This window comes from Nomascus leucogenys, chromosome 1a (assembly GCF_006542625.1).
Source record: "Nomascus leucogenys isolate Asia chromosome 1a, Asia_NLE_v1, whole genome shotgun sequence".
Classification (NCBI taxonomy): Eukaryota; Metazoa; Chordata; class Mammalia; order Primates; family Hylobatidae; genus Nomascus; species Nomascus leucogenys.
In genome coordinates this window covers 76,869,550-76,896,903 of record NC_044381.1, presented here as the reverse complement: position 1 = coordinate 76,896,903, position 27,354 = coordinate 76,869,550, and the positions used below count along the sequence as shown (strand labels likewise).

At 36.0% G+C, this 27,354-nt stretch overlaps 1 protein-coding gene across 1 annotated transcript in view; it reads right to left on the bottom strand.

Annotated features, from left to right (window-relative positions):
• LRRC9 (leucine rich repeat containing 9) overlaps positions 1 to 27,354 on the bottom strand; it is a 133,367-nt gene that overhangs the window by 71,425 nt on the left and 34,588 nt on the right. The window contains exons 12-16 of the mRNA XM_030811545.1: positions 18,171 to 18,303; positions 15,685 to 15,807; positions 14,902 to 15,017; positions 11,308 to 11,520; positions 8,151 to 8,270 (exon numbers count right to left, since the gene is read on the bottom strand). Coding sequence (XP_030667405.1) covers positions 8,151 to 8,270; positions 11,308 to 11,520; positions 14,902 to 15,017; positions 15,685 to 15,807; positions 18,171 to 18,303 — 705 coding nt within the window. The remainder of the gene's footprint in view (positions 1 to 8,150; positions 8,271 to 11,307; positions 11,521 to 14,901; positions 15,018 to 15,684; positions 15,808 to 18,170; positions 18,304 to 27,354) is intronic.

The window sequence follows — 27,354 nt, the reverse complement described above, 5'->3', positions numbered from 1 at the left end:
TATTTCTCCTTCACTTATGAAGCTTAGTTGGCTGGATATGAAACTCTGGGTTGAAAATTCTTTTCTTTAAGAATGTTGAATATTGGCCCCCACTCTCTTCTGGCTTGTAGAGTTTCTGCCAAGAGATCAGCTGTTAGTCTGATGGGCTTCCCTTTGTGGGTAACCCGACCTTTCTCTCTGGCTGCCCTTAACATTTTTTCCTTCATTTCAACTTTGGTGAATCTGACAATTATATGCCTTGGAGTTGCTCTTGTCGAGGAGTATCTTTGTGGCGTTCTCTGTATTTCCTGAATCTGAATGTTGGCCTGCCTTGCTAGATTGGGGAATTTCTCCTGGATAATATCTTGCAGAGTGTTTTCCAACTTGGTTCCATTCCCCCCATCACTTTCAAGTACACCAATCAGACATAGGTTTGGTCTTTTCACATAGTCCCATCTTTCTTGGAGGCTTGGTTCATTTCTTTTTATTCTTTTTTCTTTTTTTTTGGGGGGGGTATATTTCTTTTTTTTATTATTATACTTCAGGTTTTAGGGTACATGTGCACAATGTGCAGGTTTGTTATGAATGTATCCATGTGCCATGTTGGTTTGCTGCACCCAAAACTTCTCTTCTTGCTTCATTTCATTCATTTGATATTCCATCACTGATACCTTTTCTTCCAGTTGATCGAATCGGCTACTGAAGCTTGTGCATTCGTCACGTAGTTCTCATACCTTGGTTTTCAGCTCCATCAGGTCCTTTGAGGACTTCTCTGCATTGGTTATTCTAGTTAGCCATTCATCTAATTTTTTTTCAAGGTTTTTAACTTCTTTGCCATGGGTTTGAACTTCCTCCTTTAGCTTGGAGTAGTTTGATTGTCTGAAGCCTTCTTCTCTCAACTTGTCAAAGTCATTCTCCGTCCAGCTTTGTTCCACTGCTGGTGAGGAGCTGCGTTCCTTTGGAGGAGGAGAGGCACTCTGATTTTTAGAGGTTCCAGTTTTTCCGCTCTGTTTTTTCCCCATCTTCGTGTTTTTATCTACCTTTGGTCTTTGGTGATGGTGACGTACAGATGGGGTTTTGGTGTGGATGTCCTTTCTGTTTGTTAGTTTTCCTTCTAACAGTCAGGACCCTCAGGTGCAGATCTGTTGGAGTTTGCTGGAGGTCCACTCCAGACCCTGTTTGCCTGGGTATCAGCAGTGGAGGCTGCAGAACAACGGATATTGGTGAACAGCAAGTGTTGCTGCCTGATCATTCCTCTGGAAGTTTTGTCTCAGAGGAGTGAGTACCTGGCCATGTGAGGTATCAGTCTGCCCCTACTGGGGGGTGCCTCCCAGTTAGGCTACTCGGGGTTCAGGGACCCACTTGAGGAGGCAGTCTGTCCGTTCTCAGATCTCCAGCTGCGTGCTGGGAAAACCACTACTCTCTTAAAAGCTGTCAGACAGGGACATTTAAGTCTGCAGAGGATTCTGCTGCCTTCTGTTTGGCAATGCCCTGCCCCCAGAGGTGGAGTCTACAGAGGCAGGCAGGCCTCCTTGAGCTGCGGTGGGCTCCACCCAGTTCGAGTTTCCGGGCTGCTTTGTTTACCTACTCAAGCCTGGGCAGTGGCGGGCACCCCTCCCCCAGCCTCGCTGCTGCCTTGCAGTTTGATCTCAGACTGCTGAGCTAGCAATGAGCGAGGGTCCGTGGGTGTAGGACCCTCCGAGCCAGGTGTGGGATATAATCTCCTGGTGTGCCGTTTGCCAAGACCGTTGGAAAAGCGCAATATTAGGGTAGGAGTGACTCAATTTTCCAGGTGCCGTCTGTCACACCTTTCTTTGACTAGGAAAGGGAATTTTCTGACCCCTTGCACTTCCCGGGTGAGGCAATGCCTCGCCCTGCTTTGGCTCACGCTCGATGTGCTGCACCCACTGTCCTGCACCCACTTTCCAACACTCCCCAGTGAGATGAACCCGGTACCTCAGTTGGAAATGCAGAAATCACCCGTCTTCTGCATCGCTCACGCTGGGAGCTATAGACTGGAGCTGTTCCTATTCGGCCATCTTGGCTCTGCCCTGATACATTTACTTTCTACAACGTAGTAGAACCAACTTACCTCATTTATATGAGAAGCATGCAAGAAGGGCATAGAAATTGTCCATTTTAGTACACACTTAAGGAAAATGACAGTAAAGATGAGTATCCCAAAGCAAATTTAAAAACTTAAAAGATAGGAATTATAAGTGAGTGATTAAATTAGATCATAACCTTTTATGATACTGGAATAAACATAATAGTAAACATGTATATAAAACCAAGTATTAGAGAATATAGAGGCAGAGGCAACAGAATTCTTCAAATGCTGTGATTCCACACATAAAAACAGAGCAAATAGATAAAACCAAATTTTCATGGACAATGTTTATAACAGAAGTACATGACAAGGTTGCTCTATGGGATCCAAAAGAAATTGGTAGAGATAAACCACCACCAACACAAGACCTGCATGGTATTCATGTGGGAGAAGAAGGAAATGTCAGGGCAGCATCTGATGGACCTGAAAACAGGAGAGCCCCAAAACAGTCAACAAATATTCACTGGAATGTGTGGAGACCAATTTACAACAATTGAAATAGGGAGGAGTTTTGTTCTCTTCAATACCAGATGAGTACATGGGATCCACAGTAAAAAGGTCTGAAGGGGCCTGGTACAGTGGCTCCTGTAATCCCAGCACTTTGGGAGGCTGAGGCAGGAGAATTGCCTGAGACCAGTAGTTTGAGACCAGCCTAGACACCATAGTGAAACCCCATCTGCACAAAATTGTTTTTTTTTTTTTAATTAGCAGGGTGTGGTGGCAAGCACCTGTAGTTCCAGCTACCCAGGAGGCTGAGGCAAGGGGATCACTTGAGCCCAGGAAGTTGAGGCTGCAGTGCACTCTATGATTATGCCATTGCATTCCAGCCTGGGTGACAGAGTGAGACCCTGTCTAAAAATGAAAAAAGAAAAAGAAAAAAGAAAGGTCTGAAGAAAGCAGTCCCTGGAGCAGTCGAGCCCCTATGAATCTAAAAACTATTCCACTAGGACTGTCTTCAAGACAGACTCCTTCTCATAGAAGAAACTGCTGGAGCTAAACTCAAAATTAAACAGGATAAGGACAAGAGAGGTGAATAAAAAAGAAGATCTAGGCTGGGCACAGTGGCTCACGCCTGTAATCCCAGCACTTTGGGAGGTCGAGGCGGGCAGATCACCTGAAGTCGGGAGTTCGAGACAAGCCTGACTAACATGGAGAAACCTCATCTCTACTAAAAATACAAAGTTAGCTGGGTGTGGTGGTATGCACCTGTAATCCCATCTACTCGGGAGGCCAAGGCAGGAGAATCACTTGAATCCAGGAGGTGGATGTTGCGGTGAGCCGAGCCGAGATTGCACCACTGCACTCCATCCTGGGCAACAAAAGTGAAACTCTGTCTCAAAAAAAAAAAAAAAAAAAAAAAAAAGAAGAAGAAGGTCTAGACTAAAGTGGAGGATTGGAATAGAGCCAAAAACATCTCAGAGAGTAAGCATTACAATTTTTAAACAGTACATATAAACAACAGAAGAGGAAGATCTGTGAAGTTAGAAAAACTTTCCTGAACCCTACCTCATTTTAAAAGTTAAGAAAAACTAATTTCACTTACAAATGAGCAGAGAAAAGTACGGAGGTCAAATTCAAGACAAAGCTATGGTGGGAGTGTGGAGAGGGGGAAGACAGAGGTTAATATTGCTGCTAGCAAAAAAAGTACACCAGAAAAATATGCTCAAGAAACATATCATGACTATTAACCTACCGTTTTAAAACAAACTGAAAGATGTTAAGAATGATATGAGACATAAAATAACAATATAAATCTGAATTACAAAAACGAAAAATCTGTTTTAAGACGTGGAGTCAAAGGACCCAGAAACAATGAAATGAAATAATAATTTAAGAAATAAACACTAAATTAGTCATATCCAAGAGGGAATAAAAAATAGATAACACTTTTAAGAGAAATACAAGGTGAAAAAGTGAAAAAAATTTAAGATAAGAAATGAATGAAGAGACAAAAAGGGTTCAAGAGAAAGTGACAAATACTGATGATAAAGAAGATTTCACATATGGATAATGGGAGTCCCTGAAGAAGAAGACAAAAGCAAGGAAACAGAAAAATTGCTAAAAAAAAATCAAATTTAAAACATCTTTCCTGAAAGAAAAAAAGATTTTAAACTACATATTGGAAGATCATACTGTGAATCTGAAAAAAACAACCCAGAACAACCAACACCAAGACAAATGCTAGTAAACTTATTAGACTTTAAAGAAAACTAAAAAAATTATTTGGCCATCTAGAAGGAAGAAAATCTTGTGACTTATAAAGGGTAAAAAAAATCATACATTCTCATCAGACTTTCTACAACAATGCTTTGTGATAGAAGAAAATGAAGTAACATTTAAGATGCCCCCAAAAATAAATTGTGTGCCAAAGATTTTGTATTTAGCAAAACCACCTTTCAAGTATAAAGGACATAGCTAAACTGTTATTAACATTCAGTAACTGAAGGGATATTATTCCTATAAGCCTTTCCTGATGATCTATAATAGGATCTATTTCAGACAATCAAAATGTTTAGAAAGATACCAAAATAAAGACTGGTGATGAGAAGTAAATATACAATTACCAATGAATTAAAAGGGAGAGTGTAAAGAGCATAAGGCTACATGCAGTGACAATATAGTTATAGTATAATTATTTTAATTATTTTTTAAAATGGGGAAGAATGGGAAGAACATACACAAAATTTTTAGAAAATCTTTCCAGTAAATGATATTGATAATAGTATAAGTACTGTCATTATGACACAGTTGTGTGTACGATAGTAGATAAAACAATGAGTAATTATTAAATATTCTATCATCTTTTATCCTTAATCAGGATTCTTGGTATGAGAAAAGTATATATATGTAAGTAATAGACAAGAAGTTAAAAGCTTTGTGGTCTTGAACCTGAATTGGAAGTATAAAACATTCATGAGGTTATTTATACACACACATGCATGCATGCATGCAACACACATGCACACATATATTCATATCTCTTCCGACAAGTTCAGTCCAGTGAAAATACCTAGAAATGATGACAAATTGGATTGTGTTTCTGAATGACCACTTCTCTCTAAAAGAAACTAAGGTTTCTTGAAGACATGGCTGATACTGTGTCTGCAACAGAAAATATATAAGATGTGTATGGAACATCTTTTTATACCAATGTCAAATAAGCTATCAAAGGCCATTAGGGTCAAGGCAAAAGAAGTTAACTTTGAAAAGCTCCCATTGGTTAAAGATGAGACAATCTGAGCTTCAACCATGATAAAAATTACAATGGATTGAATATAATCAAATATGGTTAAGTCCCTGCATTCATACTATTATTAAAGCAAGAGTTGCTCACTTTGGGAAATGATAAGGAACAAATTCATTATCTTGAAAACTGGTGGATAAGCATCTATTCTGTACTTTCTATGTGAATGATACCACTGGGAAATAAAATGATAATGAGAAATGTCTCTTTGTAAAAGTATTCGAAATAATAAATGAAATAATGATAGAATAAGAATATCACCATTTTGTAATCCCCAACAGCATTAAGTAATAATGGCTTTTGGCTTCACACAAGTGAGACAGTAAGATATCACGTGTCTCCTACAATCTTGTCAAACATTAGTTTTGCCAGAAAAATGGAACCTGGGTCTGATCCTATCTCTGGATCCACTTGCCAATTTGCAGGAAATATAGAAGATGGGAGGCATATAGGGATGGATCTTAAGTAAGCAAATCCCAGGCTGCTGGAAACTCTTTGGGTCGAATGGCTCAAGTATTTCTAGGGATAAACTATGGGAAATGGAAGGGAAATCTATCAATTAAAAGAGACTTAAAAGACAGAGTACAAAGATGTTAAGGTTGATCTCTGGGTGGTGAGAATGTTTTGTTGTTGGCCTACATTTTCTGTTTTTATACAATGCATATAAACTTCTTCTGTAATGATAACAGGTTGTTACAAATAATGTAACTGGTTGCCAAAAGCAACAAAAAAAATGCAGTTACATTTTTTAAAAATGGCAAAACCAAACTATTGTGATAGGGATGTACATTTGGGTGACAGAACTATCAGGAAAAAATCCAGGAAGATGATTACTACAGAGGTTAAGATAATGATTTCTTGTGGAGAGAGGAATGCATGGGGCACATAGAAGAGGCTTTTGCCCTAGGTGGCAAAATTTTATTTCTTGATCTGGGTGCTGATTACAAGCATTTTCACCTTACAACAATGTACTAAGCCATATATATAGCATGTAATTCTCTGTATCTGTGTTTTACTTTATAATAAAAAGATGAAAAATACACATAGACATCCATGTAGAGTTTCTCCTCTCTCTGGCCACCTCTAATATCCTTATAATCATTTTTAGAGACTTGACATTTGAAAGGTCTATATTGAGCCACCTTTACTCATCCTAAAATTTGAAAATACCACTTTGGCATAAAACTTACCCAGTTCCCTTCTCTGTAAAATGACTATGGTAATAGTCATTTAACAAGTAGACTGTGAGGCTATGATAATGAAAATAATTTTTGTATTAAAGGTGAACACCACCACCACATGGCAGAATAAATTCTGGGCAGCTGGCTAAGCTCACTCTCTATCTAAGTGTCTTGAAGGAGTTTACTCTTTAAATCTGTGCCTAAGCAAAATTATAATGACTGTCATAACTTTTGGAAGTGCTGGCAAATAAATAGAAAAAATAAAAATACCAACAATCTACATACAGTCCTGAAACCTCTTTTAAAATACCTTTTTCCCTCAGTTGCATACTGAATCCAGACTATCAGGGATTCTACTTACTTAAAAGGGCTTGGGCCTACCAAAAGAAAAAGGAAGTGAGTTTAACACTAAATCTAAACCTAATGCCAATAAGTAAAAGAAACAGCTCCCATTACAATGGTAGAAGAAATAATGTAAAGGCTTTGATATATTAGCAAGGAGCTGGAATAGAGAATGAATAAGAGCTGAAAATGATGATATATTCTGAAGAGATAAGTGAGTGACCTGGAACCCACGTAAACAGGGGATGCTGGGTTGAAGTTCTAGAACCACATATGTAATTATTTTCATTATACGATATATAACAAAATAAAAGCCAGACAAGATCCATGCCTATGTGTACATGTGCATTCCTGTATTGTCCTATGATATACGAGAAGGCAAACACAAATTCAACAAGATATATGCATGTGATATTCAGGTCAAAGGACAAGACAGAAAGAAATAGAAATAACAACCTGGATGAGCAGATGGGAGGAACTGACCATCTTAAGATGTGAAGTGGTGAACTACAAAATGAAAAAGAAATAGGGATTCATGAGAAAGACAGAAAGAAGAGTGGGAAAACAAGAGTAGAAAAAAATGGAAATTACACCAAAGTACATTTTAAAAACAAATTTGAGAAGTTATTTTAATATATTCATTTTAAAGTAGAGAGAAATGAGATATGACCACTGGTACGGATTTGGTCTGTAAACAAAAGTTCAACCTAAGACCTGTTTTAGAGAAAGTAACATAATACAGTATATGTATTTAGGCTGACTTAGGCTGTATAATCTTGTAAATGGTAGATATGAAGCCATAATTACAAAAATAATTTATCCGTTAATTATTTTATTTTACATTAATATTTTCAAAAGGACAGTTCTTTTTTCAAATACTTATTCCAATTTATCATTTGTCCTCTGACTTCATGATCTTTTTTCTGCACCAACATTTTTTCTTTTTATTTTATAGCTATTCCTTTGGGAGCAGGCCTAACTCCTGGGCAGTGTGCCCAGAGTCAGCACAGTTTTTAAAAAATATTAAATTGGCAGAATAAATTTGAATTTGTTCAAGGTGTACAATGTAATGATTTGATATAACTGTGTAATGATTACCACAATCAAATTAACGCATCCATCACCACACTTGCTGTGCATTAGATACCTAGAACTTGTCTAATTTATAACTGAAAGTTTATACCCTTTGACCAATATCTCCCCATTTCCCCTGGCCCTTAGGCCCTGATAACCACCACTCTACTTTCTGCTTCTATGAGTTTCACTTTTTTAGATTCAAAGGAACAGTTCTTACCAAGTGGTATGCATCATCTAAACAGGTAAATTCATTAAAGCTAATATTTAGTTTTCGAAGTCCTGTTAACTTGGAGAGATCTCTCAATTTACTCAAGCTGTTTCCATGTAGATTCAGACTCTGAAGTAAAATAAAATATACGTTAAAAAATAATACAGGTTACATTCTACATCAAACTGAAGTGTGGATATCTAAAATGTTTAGAACAATTATTTGAGCCAATATACTACAAAATAAGAAAGCAGTTATTTTAAATAGCATTAAGAAACAGCCAATAAGAAAAACATCTAATCTATGATGTTAAAAGATAAATAATTTGTAATAGTATCACTAGACCTGGTTCTTGATTAATATGATTTCTAACTTGGTCTAAGTTTATCAGCAATTGGCATGAAATTCTTTTTAGAAAATAAATACATGTGTTAAGATATTTATTAGGGTAGATCTATTTCTCAGGCTAACCAGTGAACAATGGAGACCCTAAAGATTTGGGGTATCAGGTAGGATACCTCACACAAGAGAGATGGCAGGAAAATGTATGAGGGCACCGAACCAAAGAAGAAAGGCTGAAGGTGCTGAAGTAGGGGGACAGAAGGTCAAAGGAGGAGGTGGGAGATTGTTTAAGACAACACCTACATCAGAATTTGGCCCAGACTTTTCTTGTCCATTTCATTCTAGGCTATATAAAAACAAATATTATTACACATTTATACTAAAGGAGAGCTCCTGATGCCTATATGTTTTTCTGTCTTTATACCATTATGAGTGGTATCAAATAAAGACTGTATTTATGTATAGCTTGCAAAATAAACAAGGGCACAAGACAATGTATTAATGCAACTGACTACAGTATCGAGTATCTATCTCCCAGCTATCTTCATTCACCACCACCATCTTATGCCTTATATTGTGGACATAACGAAATTCCTAGAAGGGAGAAACAATTAAATTTCTAATAGCTGTCAAAATTAGCTAAAATTGTTAAGGGCCAATTTATGCAGACTAGTGATTTTACAAGTCACATATGGGTATCATCCGTGATATATTCTGCAGAAACCTTACATTTAACATGTCCACAACTGAATTCATCTTCCCTATGTGTCTGATAAAGAGCTTCACTATCTAACATACTGTTGATCACCCACTTTCCCTCGTTTCTTTATACATTTGTTTGTAGAACTGTTTCTCAAACAGGCCACACCATTATATCACCACTATCAGTGCCTTAGCAGACTTAGGCAGTGGTAGTGGTGGTGTAATGGTGCAGCTGGTTTTCTGGTTATCCAATGAAGAAATGAATGGATTTTTCCCATGGATAATGCAATAGTTTTCTACTGAATTTCCATACTACCAGTCTGATTTCAGTTAATTCCATGCACAAGCTGCCCAAGTTAGGGTCTTTAAAGAGAGTCTGTTCCTTAAACAAAAGAATCTAAACTTTTAAATTTGGCTTCCAAAATCCATCCTAATTTGGCTACAACCTCATACTCTTCCAGCCCTGGCTTCATGTGTCTTTCTTGAATTCCAACCTACATCTTTACCCTCCACCATTGTAACACTATATTCTAAGTATACTAAATTTTTCAGTGTTCCCTGAAGACATCTGGATCTTTCAAAACCATGTTTCTACAGTAAGAATATTTTCTCTGTCTGGAAGATGTAAACAACTAAATTTCTCATGTCCTTCAAAAATCCACTCAAAGCTCACCTCTTTCTATAAATCTCTCCCAGTAACTCTGAGCTTCCTACATGTGTTCACCTATCTGTTTCCTCCACTAAATTGATGTTTTTGATGCAGGTAAACTAATTTCTTACTAAAATAGTAAATCTAGATATTATAGTGCAGAAATAATAATTTCTCTGTACTGTCAGCCAGAAGATTGTTCTTATTATGCTGCACATTTACAGACACAGGACAGGGCCTCTGTTGCGTAACTCTAGAGGCATCCTACTCCCCTTATCTTATATTGAGTTCTATTCAGTTATATAATGAATGACACCCAAAGGGCACACTAAAGAGAATAGAATGTGAATTTTGCCTTCTGGAGTTGTGCAATATTGCAATAGTAGAGTACAGAGAATCTAGTTGGAAGGCTGGGGTAATAGTCTAGGTCAAAAACTATAGTAGTTTGGATAGAGTGGTAGCAGCAGATCTGAAATGAACACATCTAAAAGTCAGACATAGAAGTAGGCCTAATATCTCAGTAGAATTGTCTCAGCATAAAGTAAGTCACTTTAGTAAGTAACGTGATTTCTGTCGATTAATTTTGTAAAGATCTCATATTCTGTGTTGATAAATTCTAGAAGCTTATTTAAAACTTATCTGCCTTTATCTTACTAAAGAGAGCTGATTGGTTATTCAGGAATAAAATCCCTTGCTAATTGGAAGGCCACCTCAAATGGCTATTGAGCACTTGAAATGTGACTAGTGTTAATGTGTTCAGAGTGTAAAATATACTTCAGAATTAAGAGTTAGGATGAAATTACCTCATTAATGAATATTCATACTGGTTCCATGTTAACATGATAATATTTTAGATATGCAGGTGCTATAGTTTGAAATTGTCCCGCAAAAGTTCATATATTGGAAACTTAATCCCTCTGCCTTCATGAATGGATTAATGTCACTTTCAGAGGAGTGGGTCTATTATCTTGGGAGTAAATTTGTTATAAAATCAGCTCTCTCTGGCTCTCTTGCTCTTGCCTTCTTGCCATGTGATGCCCACTGCCATTTTATGACACTGCAAGAGGCCCTCACCAGATGCAGGCACCATCCTCTTGGATGTCCCAGCCTCCAGAAAGATGAGCTAAATAAGCGTATTTTCTTTATAAATTACTCAGTCTGTGGTATTTTGGTATAGAAATAGAAAACAAACTAAGATATTTCAGTTAAATAAAATGTATTATTAAAATTAATTTTACTTTTTAAAAAAACTTTTAAAAACATAGCCACTAGAGAATACATATGTAGTTCACATTATATTACTACTAGAGAGCACTGATTTAATCCATGTAGAAAAAGAGAAATGGGCACTTTAGGTAGCATTGTACCTGGCATCATCAGACAGGCAGTTTAGTATCTTTTGACTTCATGTGCTAGATTCTGATTCCAAATTCAAGATTCCTGTCTCAAAGCTGTATTCCTCACAATACTCACCACAATATGACTGTACACGCTAGTCTTTGCAAGGGAAAATATTGTTTTATCATCCAAACTAATCAGTTTTGGTCGGGCCTTGATTCTGGGCTCCATTTTTATAACTTCATCATCAAATTTCAAATCCTTGGAAAATACTGATCCTTCTGGGGTTTTTTTGCTTTCTTCTAGAATAGCATTGTTGAATACAGAAAATAAAGAGGGTGCCTTGACCTAAAAAATGTATTAAAAATATTGCAAAGTCAGTTGCTGTATTTATCATTTTGAAAAACAAACAAGCTATGTAGAAAAGATGAGTTGACATTTTTAGTTATACAGTCATACCTGTGATTATCAGAATCACATTAGGACATCTATGAGAGCAGATTAAAATTGTAGGCTATGCATGGTGTATCTATTCCCACCCACTGAAAATTTCTTGAAACTGGCAAAAGATAATTTTAAAATATTTCATAACAGTGAAGAGGGTACCTACAAAAGCCTAGAAATTGGGACACATAAATCAGAAAGAACTGAATTGACAGGTAAATAGGATCAGAAATGTAACCTCTGGCTAAAAAATATGCAGGAGATAAACACTTTTAAAATCAGATCCAGAAAAACTTGAACAAAGAGCAATCAGTTACCTTAATTATCAGGTAATTCAGTAATTATGGTAAGAATTGTGGATGAATGAGCAAGAGCCACATAAACAAATGGAACTGGTTCTAGAAGAAACCAAAGTACTTCATCAGAGAATTTTTAAAAATCTAGGACAATAAGTATCTATGATAAAAGAATAAGCTGCTATGGAAAAGAAATGGACACACACTTCAAAGCTAAAATAAAAACAATTATTAAAATAAAAATTTAGTAAATACCCTGAGAACCAAGTGGATATGGTAGCAGATCAAATTAGCAATGTGGAAGCTAAGATTGAGAAAATATTTCAAAACAAATAATTTTAAAATAGAGTATAAAATAGAAGAGAAAAAATTAAAAGGCATGAAGGATCAATTTGGAACATCCAATATTTAACTAAGAGGGGTGTTCCAGAGGGCCTAATAGAGAATGGAAGAGAAGAAATAACCAAGGAACTAAGAGAAGCAAACTTTCCAGAAGAGAAGAAAGAACTGAATCATCACATTGAAAGAGCTCATAAAGTGGCAAGCAGGAGGATGGTGGAACCAAGGTCTTTGCTGACATCATTGAATGGTCACAAATGCCAGGTATTGCCCATCTCTTGAGTTGTTATGTGGGTTAAATGAACTTCTATCTGTTTACTGTTTGTCTGGGTTTCTGTATCTTTTGCTAAAGCCATACTTGACTAATATAATCCCATTCATTATAGCAATATAAAATATAAATGCCCAGAACTAAACTTAATAAGAAATGTTGGAGACCTATATAAAGAAAACTGTAAGAGAGGACCTGAATAAATGGAGTAGATAGATTATCATGTTCCTAGAACAGGAAGTCCAATACGGCAAAGTAGTCAGTTCACACCAAATTAAGTTTTAAATTCAATATAATTTCAATCATATTTTAATAGGATTTTAAAATAGAGCTTGACAAGCTATTCTAAATTTTATTTGGAAAAAGATACTGTTTAAGAATAATCAAAAAAAAGTTTAAAAAGATGAGTGGGGACAGAGGAAGGGGATTTGCCCTATCACATCTCAAGATATATGAAGTTTGTAATAACCAAAACAAATATGATAGTGATCCAAAATTAGATGAAAGAGCTCAATGGAACAGAATAGATTCATATAGACAGATTCCTAATATACGCAAATAATTTTAACAATAAAGATTGTATTTCAAAATAGAGCAGAAAAGATAATGCCTAAATAAGTATTTATTCATTTAAAAAAATTGTTTGACCACCTTTCTACCTCATACACCACAAAACAATTTCTAGATGGATTAAAAAAGCTAAAGCCTTTAAAACAAGTTATATAAGTATTGTAAGAAAATAAAGAATATTTATTACAGGCTTTTTGACATAAGACATAAAATTCAGAATCCATACAGGATAAGACTGAGAGAGCTGACCTCTTAAAAATTAACTTGTGAATTACAAATTAAAATGATGAGTTTTTCTTTTTTTTCTTTTTTCTTTTTTTTTTTTTTTTGAGACGGAGTCTCGCTCTGTCGCCCAGGCTGGAATGCCGTGGTGCGATCTCTGCTCACTGCAAGCTCTGCCTCCCAGGTTCACGCCATTCTCCTGCCTCAGCCTCCCGAGTAGCTGGGACTACAGGCACCCGCCACCATGCCTGGCTAATTTTTTGTATTTTTAGTAGAGACAGGGATGGTTAGCCAGGATGGTCTCGATCTCCCGACCTCGTGATCCGCCCGCCTTGGCCTCCTAAAGTGCTGGGATTACAGGCGTAAGCCACTGCACCCGGCCGAGTTTTTCTTAAAATTAAAAGGCAAGTGACAGAAAATATTTGCAACATATATAAGATAAATTATTTTTAATTTTTTAAATTTAAAAAAATTTTTTTGTAGATACAAGGTCTCACTATGTTGCCCAGGCTGGTCTCAAACTCCTGGGCTCAAGCAATCCTCTCACCTTGAACTCCTGGGATTACAGGCGTGAGCCACCATGTCTGGGCTAAGATAAAGTACTAAAATCCAGACTGTATGTAAGGATTTTCCCAATGAATACAAGAAAGACAGAGTTTAATAGAAAATGGTCAAAAGATATAACAGTTGGTGCATACAACTCTAAATAATTTTAAGCATATGAAAAAATAAAATATCTTGTTTTTTGCCCTCCATAGTGGCCAAAAGAGACTGATAACATCTTGTGTTGGCAAATGTAATGAGACATGCACTGTCACACACACTTGGAAATTTGTAAAATAGTCAAGTCTTTGTGGAGAGAATTTGGCAAAATCTAACAAAATTTAAGATGCATATATCCTTTGACTCTCCAAGTTTTCTACAAATCTATCCTGTAGAGAAACTTCCATATTTGTATAAAGATACATCTACAATGATGTTCACTGAAATATTATTTTAAATAATAAATATGGACACAATATATCAACAGGAGAATAGTTAAATAAATTAGTATTACTGAATAATATACAGCCACCAAAATAATGAAATACCCATCTATATGTACTAAAGTGGAAATATGTTCAAAACATATTGTTTAAGGCAAAAAAATCACAGAATACTTAGACCTTGTTTCTACTATGTCAAATGGTATCTGTTATTATATATGTAAATGCGTAGAAAAAGGATTGAAAGCAAACCCATAAAACTGTTAAGAGTGGATTCCCTGGTGAAAGAGAATGGCAGTGAGGTTAAAGTGAGGGCAAATTTTCATGTTTATTCTTCAATGTATTTTCAGTGTATTCTGAATCTTCAAAGTAGACTGAATCTTTTCCAGTGAGAGTACAGCCATGTATTAATCATTTTATTATTTGCCTAAAAAATATTAGCTGTCATAATGACTTGTTTTGAAAATTAAGTTATTCACAAAATAACAATTATACACACATGCACATAATATAGACTTGACATAGCATTATTGAACTTCAAATTAGTACTCTGTTCCCATTTAAGGAATTCTAGTCTTTAAAAATATGTAACAATTCATACCATTGTAATATACTCAAATTCAACAACATATTCTGGCAAAACAAGGTCATGATCAAAGACAAACCACTTGCACTGCCGAACACTGCAATCACAGTTTCTTTGTCCCATGACAGAATCTAGAGTAGAAACAAAAACAAGCAAAGCAAGCACATTTCCTCAAATTGAAACATACTTTTTCATTCTTACATAATTTAATAAATAACAAACTCGATAAGTTGCAACAGTTATATTATTGAAGATTTTTTCTTTCATTTTTAATAAATAACAAACTCAGTAACTTGCAACAGTTATATTATTGAGGACTTTTTCTTTCATCCTTTCCACTCTAGCTTTTTAATTATATAAATACTTACTAGTCATCCTTTCACTACATAGACTAGTAGTAGTGCTTAATTTTATTCATATCCTTTTCCTTTTCATACTTTTTCACTTTTCTATTCAATGTGTGGCCATGTAATTTTGACAAGCGTATTTCTCTAAAACTCTTGTTAAACGTTGGGTGGTTTTTTTAATTCTTTGAAAATGAACACACACACACACACACACACACACACACACACACAAATACATAATTACATTAAAATTTGCCAGATTATCTACCCCCACCTTGTATAAATGTCTTTGAGGTAGGGAATATAAAAATTATCAGTGGCTAGTAACAGATTTTTGTAGAAAATTCTACAAACTTTGTTAAGTAGAAATAAAACTGTGAGTATCCGTATTAAACACAAACATTTTTCATTCAGAGAGATAAAACCACATTAATCTTTATGACAGACATACTTAGTAAATATTTCCGAGGAATGAACACTGAATTAACCATTGGATAGTTGGATTGACTGATGGATTCTTTTTCATAGGCCTGAACACTCTGGCCAAGGAAAACTTTTGTAATGAGGAGGATGCCTAAATATAAAAAAACAGAAGTAATTCTTAATAATAATTAACTTTAATAATTTTCCAACATAACCTTCTTTATTGGCCCAAGACTAAACTGTATGTTCTGTAAAGGCAGAGATGCTGGCTCTCTTGTTTGCTACTGTACACCGCATAGCATATTGCTCGATCCAAAATAGATGCTCAACAAATATTTGTTGAATAAATGAAATGATTATAAAAGAGGTGTCGTGTGATTATATCAAGCAAAGCTTTACAGAAGAGGGAGAAGGAAAGCACACATTAATTTGGCAAGGTTTTTTAAGTAGTTAAAAATAAATTTTGGTTGTTTTTAACTGGGTAAAAGTTCAGTAGCACCTAGCACATATCTTAGATGGTAGGAGGCACTCAATATATGTCTACTTAATGAATAAACATTTCATTTTCCTTTATATTCTTAAGGATCCTTGGGATTCATTAAATCCTAAAGTCAAGAATCTAAAAACATAATTTATAATCATAATACATAAAATGTTCAAATGAATTTTGTTTGTTTTTACTATGTACAAGATATAAAATGTAAATTAGGAGAAACTAATTGTTTTGGAAAACATTCCAGAAGAATCTAGAATAACATTGTGAGGTATTTCTTAGAATAAAAGGTTTTTTCAGTAAGGAGTTAAGGAGTTCTTTCTAGACTCAATAACCTGCTTAATTTTATAATTATTATTAACTGGATAAAAAACTGCAAAACACATATAGTTTAGTTCAGAATGATTCATCTTAGCAATCTGGAACCTAGAATGTCATTCTTATAGAATTAAGTTAACCCAATTTCTGACTACCCAATCTTTAGTACAGTGGTCTCCAACCTTTTTGGCACCAGGGACTGGTTTCATGGAAGACAATTTTCCCGCAGACTGGGGATGGGAGGATGGTTTCAGGATGATTCAAGTGTATTATATTTATTGTGTACTTTATTTCTATTATTATTACATTGTAACATATAATGAAATAATTATATAACTCACCATAATGTAGAATCAGTGGGAGCCCTGAGCTTGTTTTCCTGCATCTAGATGGTCCCATCTGGGGGTGTTGGGAGACAAGTGACATATCATCAGGCATTAGGTTCTCATAAGGAGCACACAACCCAGATCCCTCGCACATGCAGTTCACAATAGGGTTCACGCCCCTATAAGAATCTAATGCTGCCACTGATGTGACAGGAGGCAGAGCTCATGTGGTAATGTGAATGATGGGGAGTGGCTGTAAATACAGATGAAGCTTTGCTCACTTGTCCCCTGCTCACCTCCTGCTGTGTGGCCAGGTTCCTAACAGGCCACAAACTGCAACCAGTCTGTGGCTAGGGTTTGGACACCCTGCTTTAGTAGGTTGGATGGTTGAGACCAAAGAATAGGTGTTCCTTACTCCCTGACCTGATCTATTCTCCATATTATACATTCTTTGGTACTATGCATTAATACTTCATGTTTATAGCTCCTATATGATAACTATGATTTTATATTTATTTGATTATTAATATTTATAAGCACCATAAAGATGAAACTGTCTAGTTTGCATAGACTGTATCCCTTCCAGTGCCTAACACACAATAAGTATTCAATAAATACTTGTGGAACTAAAGAACGTACAGTGGAAGAGGGTGAGGCAAGAAGGACATGATGAGCTATAGTCTTTTTCCCCAATCCATGGGTACCAGGGAATCTCTCCCAGAAGTGTCCTATAAGTTGGTTTGTGTACTTATATTTCTACATATTCAAGCTGCAAATGAAGTACTGGTAACTATGAATGAATTATCAAAAAATTATCTTATATAAGACAAGTTATAAAGCAATCCATACACTTTCCAATTTGTCTTTAGCTAATTTTAACTTAAATCTAGGTTTTCTTATCATCTTACATTATGATGATTCAGGACAAATAAGGCCTACCTTCCGGGGTACTTTATATAATTATTATATAATTATCACATATATGGGCCAAATTCTTTTCTATTTCCTGTGAATTTGGGGTGTGTGTGTGTGTGTGTAGCATACATATATATATATATATGTGCTGAGTTTTTGTGACAACATAATGAACAAAAGCAGACTGTGAAAAATGTCCCTGAAAAGTTGAATTAAACATCTGAGTAACAAATGTTCCTCTTAATGCTGGCATAATAATCACTTAGTAAGTATCTGTTAAAAGTGTGGCTAAATTAATGATGAGAAAGTCATGTATTATTACATTGGTAAATATGAAATAAAATGGTTTGAAGAACATCTCCTTGGTTGATAAAACCAAGTATCAGAAATGATATGAAGATAATTAATGAATTTGAAGACTTAGAACTTAAAAGTTCAGAAACATGTCATATTTGTATTTACCATGTCTGAAGAGCTCATGCTTAAGAGAGTTTTTCTTCTCATCTTTGTGCTTTTGTTGTAAAAATTCAATTCTGGGACACTCACTTATACTTAGACTGTTAGAAAGAATGATGGCTTCCTTTTTGACAGGCAGCTGCAAAGAAAAAACAAAGTCTGAGTATTTTTATTAAATTGACAATACTTCAATACAGAGGGTTTCTTATTTTATTTTTATGTGTCTGGGCAAAGAAATCTGCGGCTGGTCTCACTGAAAAGAAGTAGATAACCTTCAGGAGCAACTTCATTTGGCAAAGCCATTTATATATCTTAAATTCATATGCAAATACGTTAGTTAATAAAAGGTGATGCAGAACAAAAATTGTTCCTGGAAAAGCAGCCACATTCAAGACTGATGATAATACTATGTGGAGCAGGAACAATAGCTTTCAATGAGTACTCCACTAGTAATCTTGCTAACTCCAAAAAGAAAATCTGATGGAATGAGGTGTTATATCAGTGAAGATTCTTGTTTATACTATAATTTTTTGGTCTAATAATCTACACTGTTTTCTAGAAACAAAACGTTTTTCATGTGCTAACCCATGGAAATCCTAGTTTGTATTGTGACTAACTTTATTTCTTGAAAGTATTCTATAAGTAATGCTCACATTACTTGCTTGCTGTGAAAACAGCTCTAAAAACCAAAAATCTCTATTTTTAGATTTTAGTAGTAAGAAAACTAGAACTAAAAGAGATTATATGATCTATCCAAGGACAGAACTAGTAATTGGCAAAGTCATGATTTGAACTCAGGTCTATTTGTCCTTGTCACAATCTCAAAGGTTTGAAATTACTATTTGTTTAACATTAATAGCCAAATTATTTAGAGTTATGTCTTATCTGTAAATGACAAATTACTTATTTTTATTTTATTTTTTTAATGTACTTTAAGTTTTAGGGTACATGTGCACAATGTGCAGGTTTGTTACATATGTATCCATGTGCCATGTTGGTGTGCTGCACCCATTAACTCATCATTTAGCATTAGGTTTATCTCCTAATGCTATCCCTCCCGCCTCCCCTCACCCCACAACAGTCCCTGGAGTGTGATGTTCCCCTTCCTGTGTCCATGTGTTCTCATTGTTCAATTCCCACATATGAGTGAGAACAAGCGGTGTTTGGTTTTTTGTCCTTGCGATAGTTTACTGAGAATGATGGTTTCCAGTTTCATCCATGTCCCTACAAAGGACATGAACTCATCATTTTTTATGGCTGCATAGTATTCCATGGTGTATATGTGCCACATTTTCTTAATCCAGTCTATCGTTGTTGGACATTTGGGTTGGTTCCAAGTCTTTGCTATTGTGAATAGTGCTGCAATAAACATACGTGTGCATGTGTCTTTATAGCAGCATGATTTATAATCCTTTGGGTATATACCCAGTAACGGGATGGCTGGGTCAAATGGTATTTCTAGTTCTAGATCCCTGAGGAATCGCCACACTGACTTCCATGATGGTTGAACTAGTTTACAGTCCCACCAACAGTGTAAAAGTGTTCCTGTTTCTCCACATCCTCTCCAGCACCTGTTGTTTCCTGACTTTTTAATGATGGCCATTCTAACTGGTGTGAGATGATATCTCATTGTGGTTTTGCTTTGCATTTCTCTGATGGCCAGTGATGATGAGCATTTTTTCATGTGTTTTTTGGCTGCATAAATGTCTTCTTCTGAGAAATGTCAGTTCATGTCCTTTGCCCACTTTTTGATGGGGTTGTTTTTTTCTTGTAAATTTGTTTGAGTTCATTGTAGATTCTGGATGTTAGCCCTTTGTCAGATGAGTAGGTTGCGAAAATTTTCTCCCATTTTGTAGGTTGCCTGTTCACACTGATGGTAGTTTCTTTTTCTGTGCAGAAGCTCTTTAGTTTTAATGAGATCCCATTCGTCAATTTTGGCTTTTGTTGCCATTGCTTTTGGTGTTTTAGAAATGAAGTCCTTGCCCATGCCTATGTCCTGAATGGTAATGCCTAGGTTTTCTTCTAGGGTTTTTATGGTTTTAGGTCTAACATGTAAGTCTTTAATCCATCTTGAATTAATTTTTATATAAGGTGTAAGGAAGGGATCCAGTTTCAGCTTTCTGCATATGGCTAGCCAGTTTTCCCAGCACCATTTATTAAATAGGGAATCCTTTCCCCATTGCTTGTTTTTGTCAGGTTTGTCAAAATCAGATGGTTGTAGATGTGTGGTGTTATTTCTGAGGGCTCTGTTCTGTTCTATTGGTCTATAAATCTGTTTTGGTACCGGTACCATGCTGTTTTGGTTACTGTAGCCTTGTAGTATAGTTTGAAGTCAGGTAGCATGATGCCTCCAGCTTTGTTCTTTTGTCTTAGGATTGACTTGGCAATGCAGGCTCTTTTTTGGTTCCATATGAACTTTAAAGTAGTTTTTTCCAATTCTGTGAAGAAAGTCATTGGTAGCTTGATGGGGATGGCATTGAATTCTACAAATTACCTTGGGCAGTATGGCCATTTTCACGATATTGGTTCTTCCAACCCATGAGCATGGAATGTTCTTCCATTTGTATCCTCTTTTATTTCATTGAGCAGTGGTTTGTAGTTCTCCTTGAAGAGGTCCTTCACGTCCCTTGTAAGTTGGATTCCTAGGTATTTTATTCTCTTTGAAGCAGTTGTGAATGGTAGTTCACTCATGATTTGGCTCTCTGTCTGTTATTGGTGTATAAGAATGCTTGTGATTTTTGCACATTGATTTTGTATCCTGAGACTTTGCTGAAGTTGCTTATCAGCTTAAGGAGATTTTGGGCTGAGACAATGGGATTTTCTAGACATACAATCATGTCATCTGCAAACAGGGGCAAGTTGACTTCCTCTTTTCCTAATGGAATACCCTTTATTTCCTTCTCCTGCCTGATTCCCCTGGCCAGAACTTCCAACACTATGTTGAATAGGAGTGGTGAGAGAGGGCATCCCTGTCCTGTGCCAGTTTTCAAAGGGAATGCTTCCAGTTTTTGGCCATTCAGTATGATATTGTCTGTGAGTTTATGCAAAAATCCTCAATAAAATACTGGCAAACCGAATCCAGCAGCACATCAAAAAGCTTATCCACCATGATCAAGTGGGCTTCATCCCTGGGATGCAAGGCTGGTTCAACATATGCAAATCAATAAATGTAATCCAGCATATAAACAGAACCAAAGACAAAAACCACATGATTATCTCAATAGATGCAGAAAAGGCCTTTGACAAAATTCAACAACCCTTCATGCTAAAAACTCTCAATAAATTAGGTATTGATGGGATGTATCTCAAAATAATTACTTATTTTTTTATTGAAATCTGCAATCCAAAGAAATTCTGAAAAAATAAATACAGTCAGCCTTCCACCTCCACAGTTGCTGCATCTGAGGATTCAACCAACCATGAATTGAAAATATTCAGGAAAAAAATGCAATACAAAATAATGCAAATAGTAAACAACGCAGTATAACAACTATTGAAATAGTATTTACGTTGCATTGTAAGTAGTCTAGAGGAGTTTTAGAGTACACAGGAGGATATATGTAGGTTATATGCGAATACTGCACCATTTTATATAATGGACTTGTGTATTCAAAGATTTTGGTATCTGCGTGAGTCCTGGAACCAATCCCCCAGAGATACTGATGGGTGACTATACTCTAATACGGCTTATCTGACCACAAATTCCACACCCCAGTAAGTAACCTTTCTAGACTTTCAATGAACATCACTAAATATCCATTTGATATAACCCATGTGCAGGGTATTGTAAGGCTACAGTATAGTCTTGGTCCTCAATTAAGAAAGGCAGAGATAGAAACTACACATGATAATTTAAAAAATACAAGGCACCACAAGAGGTGTCAAATAAGACATACTTTTTAACTGAAGGGATTAGGAAGGAGTTTATAGAGGTAATGAAATCATGGGTAGGCTTTGAAGATTGGACATAATTCAAATAATCAGAAATTTAAAAGGAAATTATATTTTAAGAGGAGAAAAACGTATGAAGGTATACAAATAGGTGTGATTGCTATCCATCCATCTGACATCAATTCCTTCACTAGATTTCTACGAAGAATCTACTCTATAAATACAGATCTTGCTCTTAAGAACTAGTAGAAAAATGCACACAAATGATTACATTTCAATAAAACAAATGTGTTATAATAAAAATTCTCAGTTGATCACCACTTAACTAACACTTAACCAATTTGCAGGATTAACCAGTATTTTCTGTTGTCCATGTAACTCATAGTATGATGGCAGTTCAGGGATAAAATGGAACTTTTAAAAAACGGATATACTTCTACTGTATCCAGTTGTGTTGTATGCTTACCAAGAGTCAGTTAATTTTTTTCCCAAACTTGTTTATGCCAGTTGTAGTTGTTATGAAATTATGCATATTATTTAAAGCTACAAAATAGAAGAGGAGTTGTTTCTTTGAACAATTTTGGAAAAGTGAGTAAAATTCAATAGAAGATAATCATTAAAAACTTCTGGCAAGCCATGTGTAGACAAAGCAAATACAAAAGTTTGGGGTGGTGGGGGGAATCAGACAAACTAGAAGGATTCTTACATTCGAGTTACTTTGCAAGAATCTTTAAGTGCATGCTCAACTTTAAGGAAAACAAAACTAATATGAAACATAGTTATGGCTGATACAAGAAAGACTGATTTCATAATCAAAGGCTTTGGCCCTACACAGAAGACTGACACATGAATGTACATTTATGTTTTAAGTTATATTAAAGGATTTGTTAAGTAATCATTTGTTTACAGTTCTCCATTTTAACTGACTTTTTGGATTAACCTGCAAACTAGGTAAAAGGGCACCTACTGTTTGAAAATTCGGGAAAAGCCACACAAAGGAAGAAGCCCTTGAGCTGGGACTTAAAGGATCAGTAAGTCTGTTACAGGGAAAAAATAGAAAACAGCATTTCATCAAAGGGAGGTATGAGCTGTACTTAGGAGAATCACAAGTAGACTACATACTTCATTAGGGGCACTTGGCATATTTGGTAATAGGGAGTTAGGTTGAAGATAGATCGTGAGGGTTGTCAGAGGCCTTCAATGCCAGGCAGAGGAATGTGGAAATCATAATATGTAATGCAAAGCTACTGAAAGTTTCTCATCATGGAAACAGTGCAATGTGCACTATGAAAATAACGTTTTAAGACAGATGAATTTGTTTGTACTGTGAAAAATGGAAGAACTAGAGGGCATGACCAAGGGCAGTGTTGCCTATTGGGAAACAATGGCAAAGATTAGAAGGAAAGTTCTAAGGGTTGAAAGTGGTGGCAGGCAATGGGATTAGGGAGAGAAATGAAGAACCACTGGAAAATGATTAGATGTGGGGATAATGGAAAAGGGAGGGTTGAACGTAATTCCAAGGCTTTGAGCATGTTCAGTGAAGGAAATGACAGGATTGTTATAGAAATCAGGAAAGAAGACCAGGAGAGAGCTGCTCATGAGCAAAACATTAAAGGCTGGTTTTAAAATTAGAGATGACACAAACAAATGGAAAAACATTCCATGCTCATGGACAGGAAGAATCAATATTGTTAAAATGGCCATACTGCCCAAAGCAATTTGTAGAGTCAATGCTATTCCTATCAAACTACCAGTGACATTCTTCACGGAACTATAAAAAACTATTTTACAACTCAAATGGAACCAAAAGAGAGCCCAAATAGCCAAGCCAATCCTAAGTGAAAAGAATAATGCTGGAGGCATCACACCATCCAACTTCAAACTACACTACAGGTCTACAGTAAGAAAACAGCATGGTACTGGCACAAAAACAGACACATAGACCAATGGAACAGAATACAGAGCCTGGAAATAAGATTGCACACCTACAACCATTTTATTTTCAACAAAGCTGACAAAAACAAGCAATGGGGACAGGAACCCCTATTCAATAAATGGTGCTGGGATAACTGGCTAGCCATATGCAGAAGATTGAAACTAGGCCCCTTTGTTATACCATATATGAAAAATCAACTCAAGATGGAGTTAAATGTAAGGACTTAAATGTAAAACCCAAAACTATTGAAACTCTCATACAACCTAGGCAATACCATTCTGGACATAGGAATGGGCAAATACTACATGATGAAGACGTCGAAAGCGATTGCAACAAAAGCAAAAATTGACAAATGGGATTTAATTAAACTTAAGAGCTTCTGCATAGCAAAAGAAACAACAGAGTAAACAGACAATCTACAGAATGGGAGAAAATTTCTGCCAAGTGTGCATCCAACAAAGGTCTAATATCCAGATCTATAAGGAAATTAAACACATTTACAAAAAAAAATCACTGCATTAAAAAGTGGGCAAAGGATATGAACAGACACTTTGCAAAAGAAGACATACATGTGGCCAATAAGCATAGAAAAAAAGCTCATCATCACTGATCATTAGAGAAATGCAAATGAAAACCACAATGAGACCACCATTTTATACCAGTCAGAATGGCTATTATTAAAAAGTCAAAAAATAACAGAGGCTGGCAAGGTTGTGGAGAAAAAGGAATGTTTATACATTGTTAGTGGAAGTGTAAATTGGTTCAACCATTGCAAAGAACAGTGTGACGATTCCTCAAAGACCTAAAAACAGAATTACCATTTGACCTAGCAATCCCATTACTGGGTATATACCTAAAGGAATATAAATTGTTCTATCATAAAGACACGTGCATACATACGTTCATTGCAAACTATTCACAATAGCAAAGACATAGAATCAACCTAAATGCTCAGACTGGATAAAGAAAATGTGGTACATATACACCATGGAATACTATGCAGCCTTTCCAGGAACATGGATGGAGCTGGAAGCCATTGTCCTTAGCAAACTGACACAGGAACAGAAACCCAAAATACTACATTTTCTCACTAATAAGTGGGAGCTAAATGATGAGAACACATGAACACATAAAGAGGAACAACAGATATTGGGGCCTACTGGAGGGAGGAGGGTGGGAAGAAGGAGAGGAGCTGGAAAAATAACTAATGGGTACTAGGCTTAATACCTGGGTGACAAAATAATCTGTACAACATACACCCATGACACAAGTTTACCTAAATAACAAACCTACACATGTAACCCTGAACTTACAGTTTTAAAAGGCTGGTTTTAGACACACTATATAAGAAAATAAGGTATATTAACCGCGCAGGAATGGCAGCTGTTGGTGTCAGAGCAAAGAAGAAGAGATAGCCTAACTGAAGATGCACATTTTGGAGAAACCATAAGGGAATACGTGATACTCTTTGCGTTTATTGACCAAGTCCTTGATTACAAACAATATTTGGTAGGGAATGAACTCAAGCTATGTGAGCAGATTTAATCACATACTCTCCCATCCTTACTACTGAACACTTCATCCTGAAGTGATAGAAAGAGATCCTTCCTCTTCCAACTAGAAAGTGGACTTAACCTTAGATATGTTTGCTAGTCAAATAGTTTCTTCTTCCCCACTACAGCCAGCCCTCTGCCTGTAGATATTGCCAACCTTAGCCAAACTTCTCTTCTAAACTGCTTACACAGCTGTCTTTTAAATCAGAGCCCATCTCTTAAACAAGGCAGAACATAAATATTTATCCTGACCCATTATGTACACATCATAGCACAGAAATGTAGCTCATCTGATCTTTTACATGCTACACGCTGATGTTTCTCCCATTTCTAGGATCTTAACAATGACAGCAGTAGATGGTGTGTGAAGAAAAAAGGGAAGATCAGGAGACTTTAACCTGTGGTATTCTCATGTTTAGAAGCAAAATGGGGAACAAAAAGGAAGCAAATAACAATCAGAAAAATAGGATAAGAATAGTGTAATATCATGGATGCCAAAGGAGAGTTTCAAAAAGAAGGCAACCAATAGTGTCAAATTTTCAGACAATAATAAAAATTCAAAAATAAAAATATTTAAAACTTTCAAAATAAAATATCAAAATATCAAAATAAAATATCAAAAACTTTCTTGGTGCCAGGCATTGGTCCAAGAGATTTTTTTTGGTAAATCTTAACAAAATATCTTATTTAATCTAATATGCCCAAAATACTATCATGTCAACATGTACCTAATATAAAAATTATAGTGTTTTTTTCCATACTCAGTCTTTACAAACTGGTGCTTGTTTTAAACTTTCAGCATACTCAATTTAGAATAGCCACATTTCAAATGCTTAATAGTTACATGTGGGTGGTGGCTACTCTTTTGGACAGAGCAGCACAGAGAGCTGTGGGAGAATTAAAGGAGATGGTTCATCTCTTTTAGGAGATGCAGAAGATAAAAGTACTCAGCACAGGGGCTGGTAGGTGGAAAACACAGAAGTGTTAGCCTCATCCTTCCCTTACCCTCTCCCGATAATGGTTCATAGTTCTCTGGACTGAATGTGAGCAATTCACTCTGCCTTGTAAAACCCTGAATTCCTCACCTCCTTACTTCTCGATAAAGTACAATGAGGGCACTCTCACCACCACCCTGCAGTCAGAGTACCAACCTCTACGGCCTGAGCTGCTGCAATAGCTCCCCCACATACTGCCTTGTCATCTGTTTCTACTCCCACCAACCCATTCTCCATTGAGTGGATGGAATGCTTTTTTTCGTGGGGGTGATTTTTTTATTGTGGCAAAATATACATAAGATAGAATGTACCATTTTAGCCATTTTCAAGCATATAATTCAGTGGCATTAGGTACATTCACATTGTTGTGCAACCATCACCACCATCCATTTCCAGAACTTTTTCATTATTCCAAACTGAAACTCTGTACCCATTAAACAGTAACTCCCTACCTCCTTCTCTCCCAGAGCCTTTGGTAACCTCTATTCTACTTTCTGTCTCTTGAATTTTCCTATTCTAGGTACTTCACATACATGGAATCATACAATATTTTTCCATTTTTGTCTGGCTTATTATTTCTCTAGCATAATGTTTCCAAGGTTCTTCCATGTTGTAAGATGTTTCAGAATTTCATTTCTTTTTATGGCTGAATAGCATTCCATTGTATGTATATTCCACTTTTGTTTATCCATTCCTCTGTTGATGCATATTTGCATTGTTTCCAGCTTTTTTGGCTATTTGAATAGTGATGTCATGAACACTGGTGTACCAATATCCAAGAACTTTTTAATGCATTATCTCACTAAATCCTAACA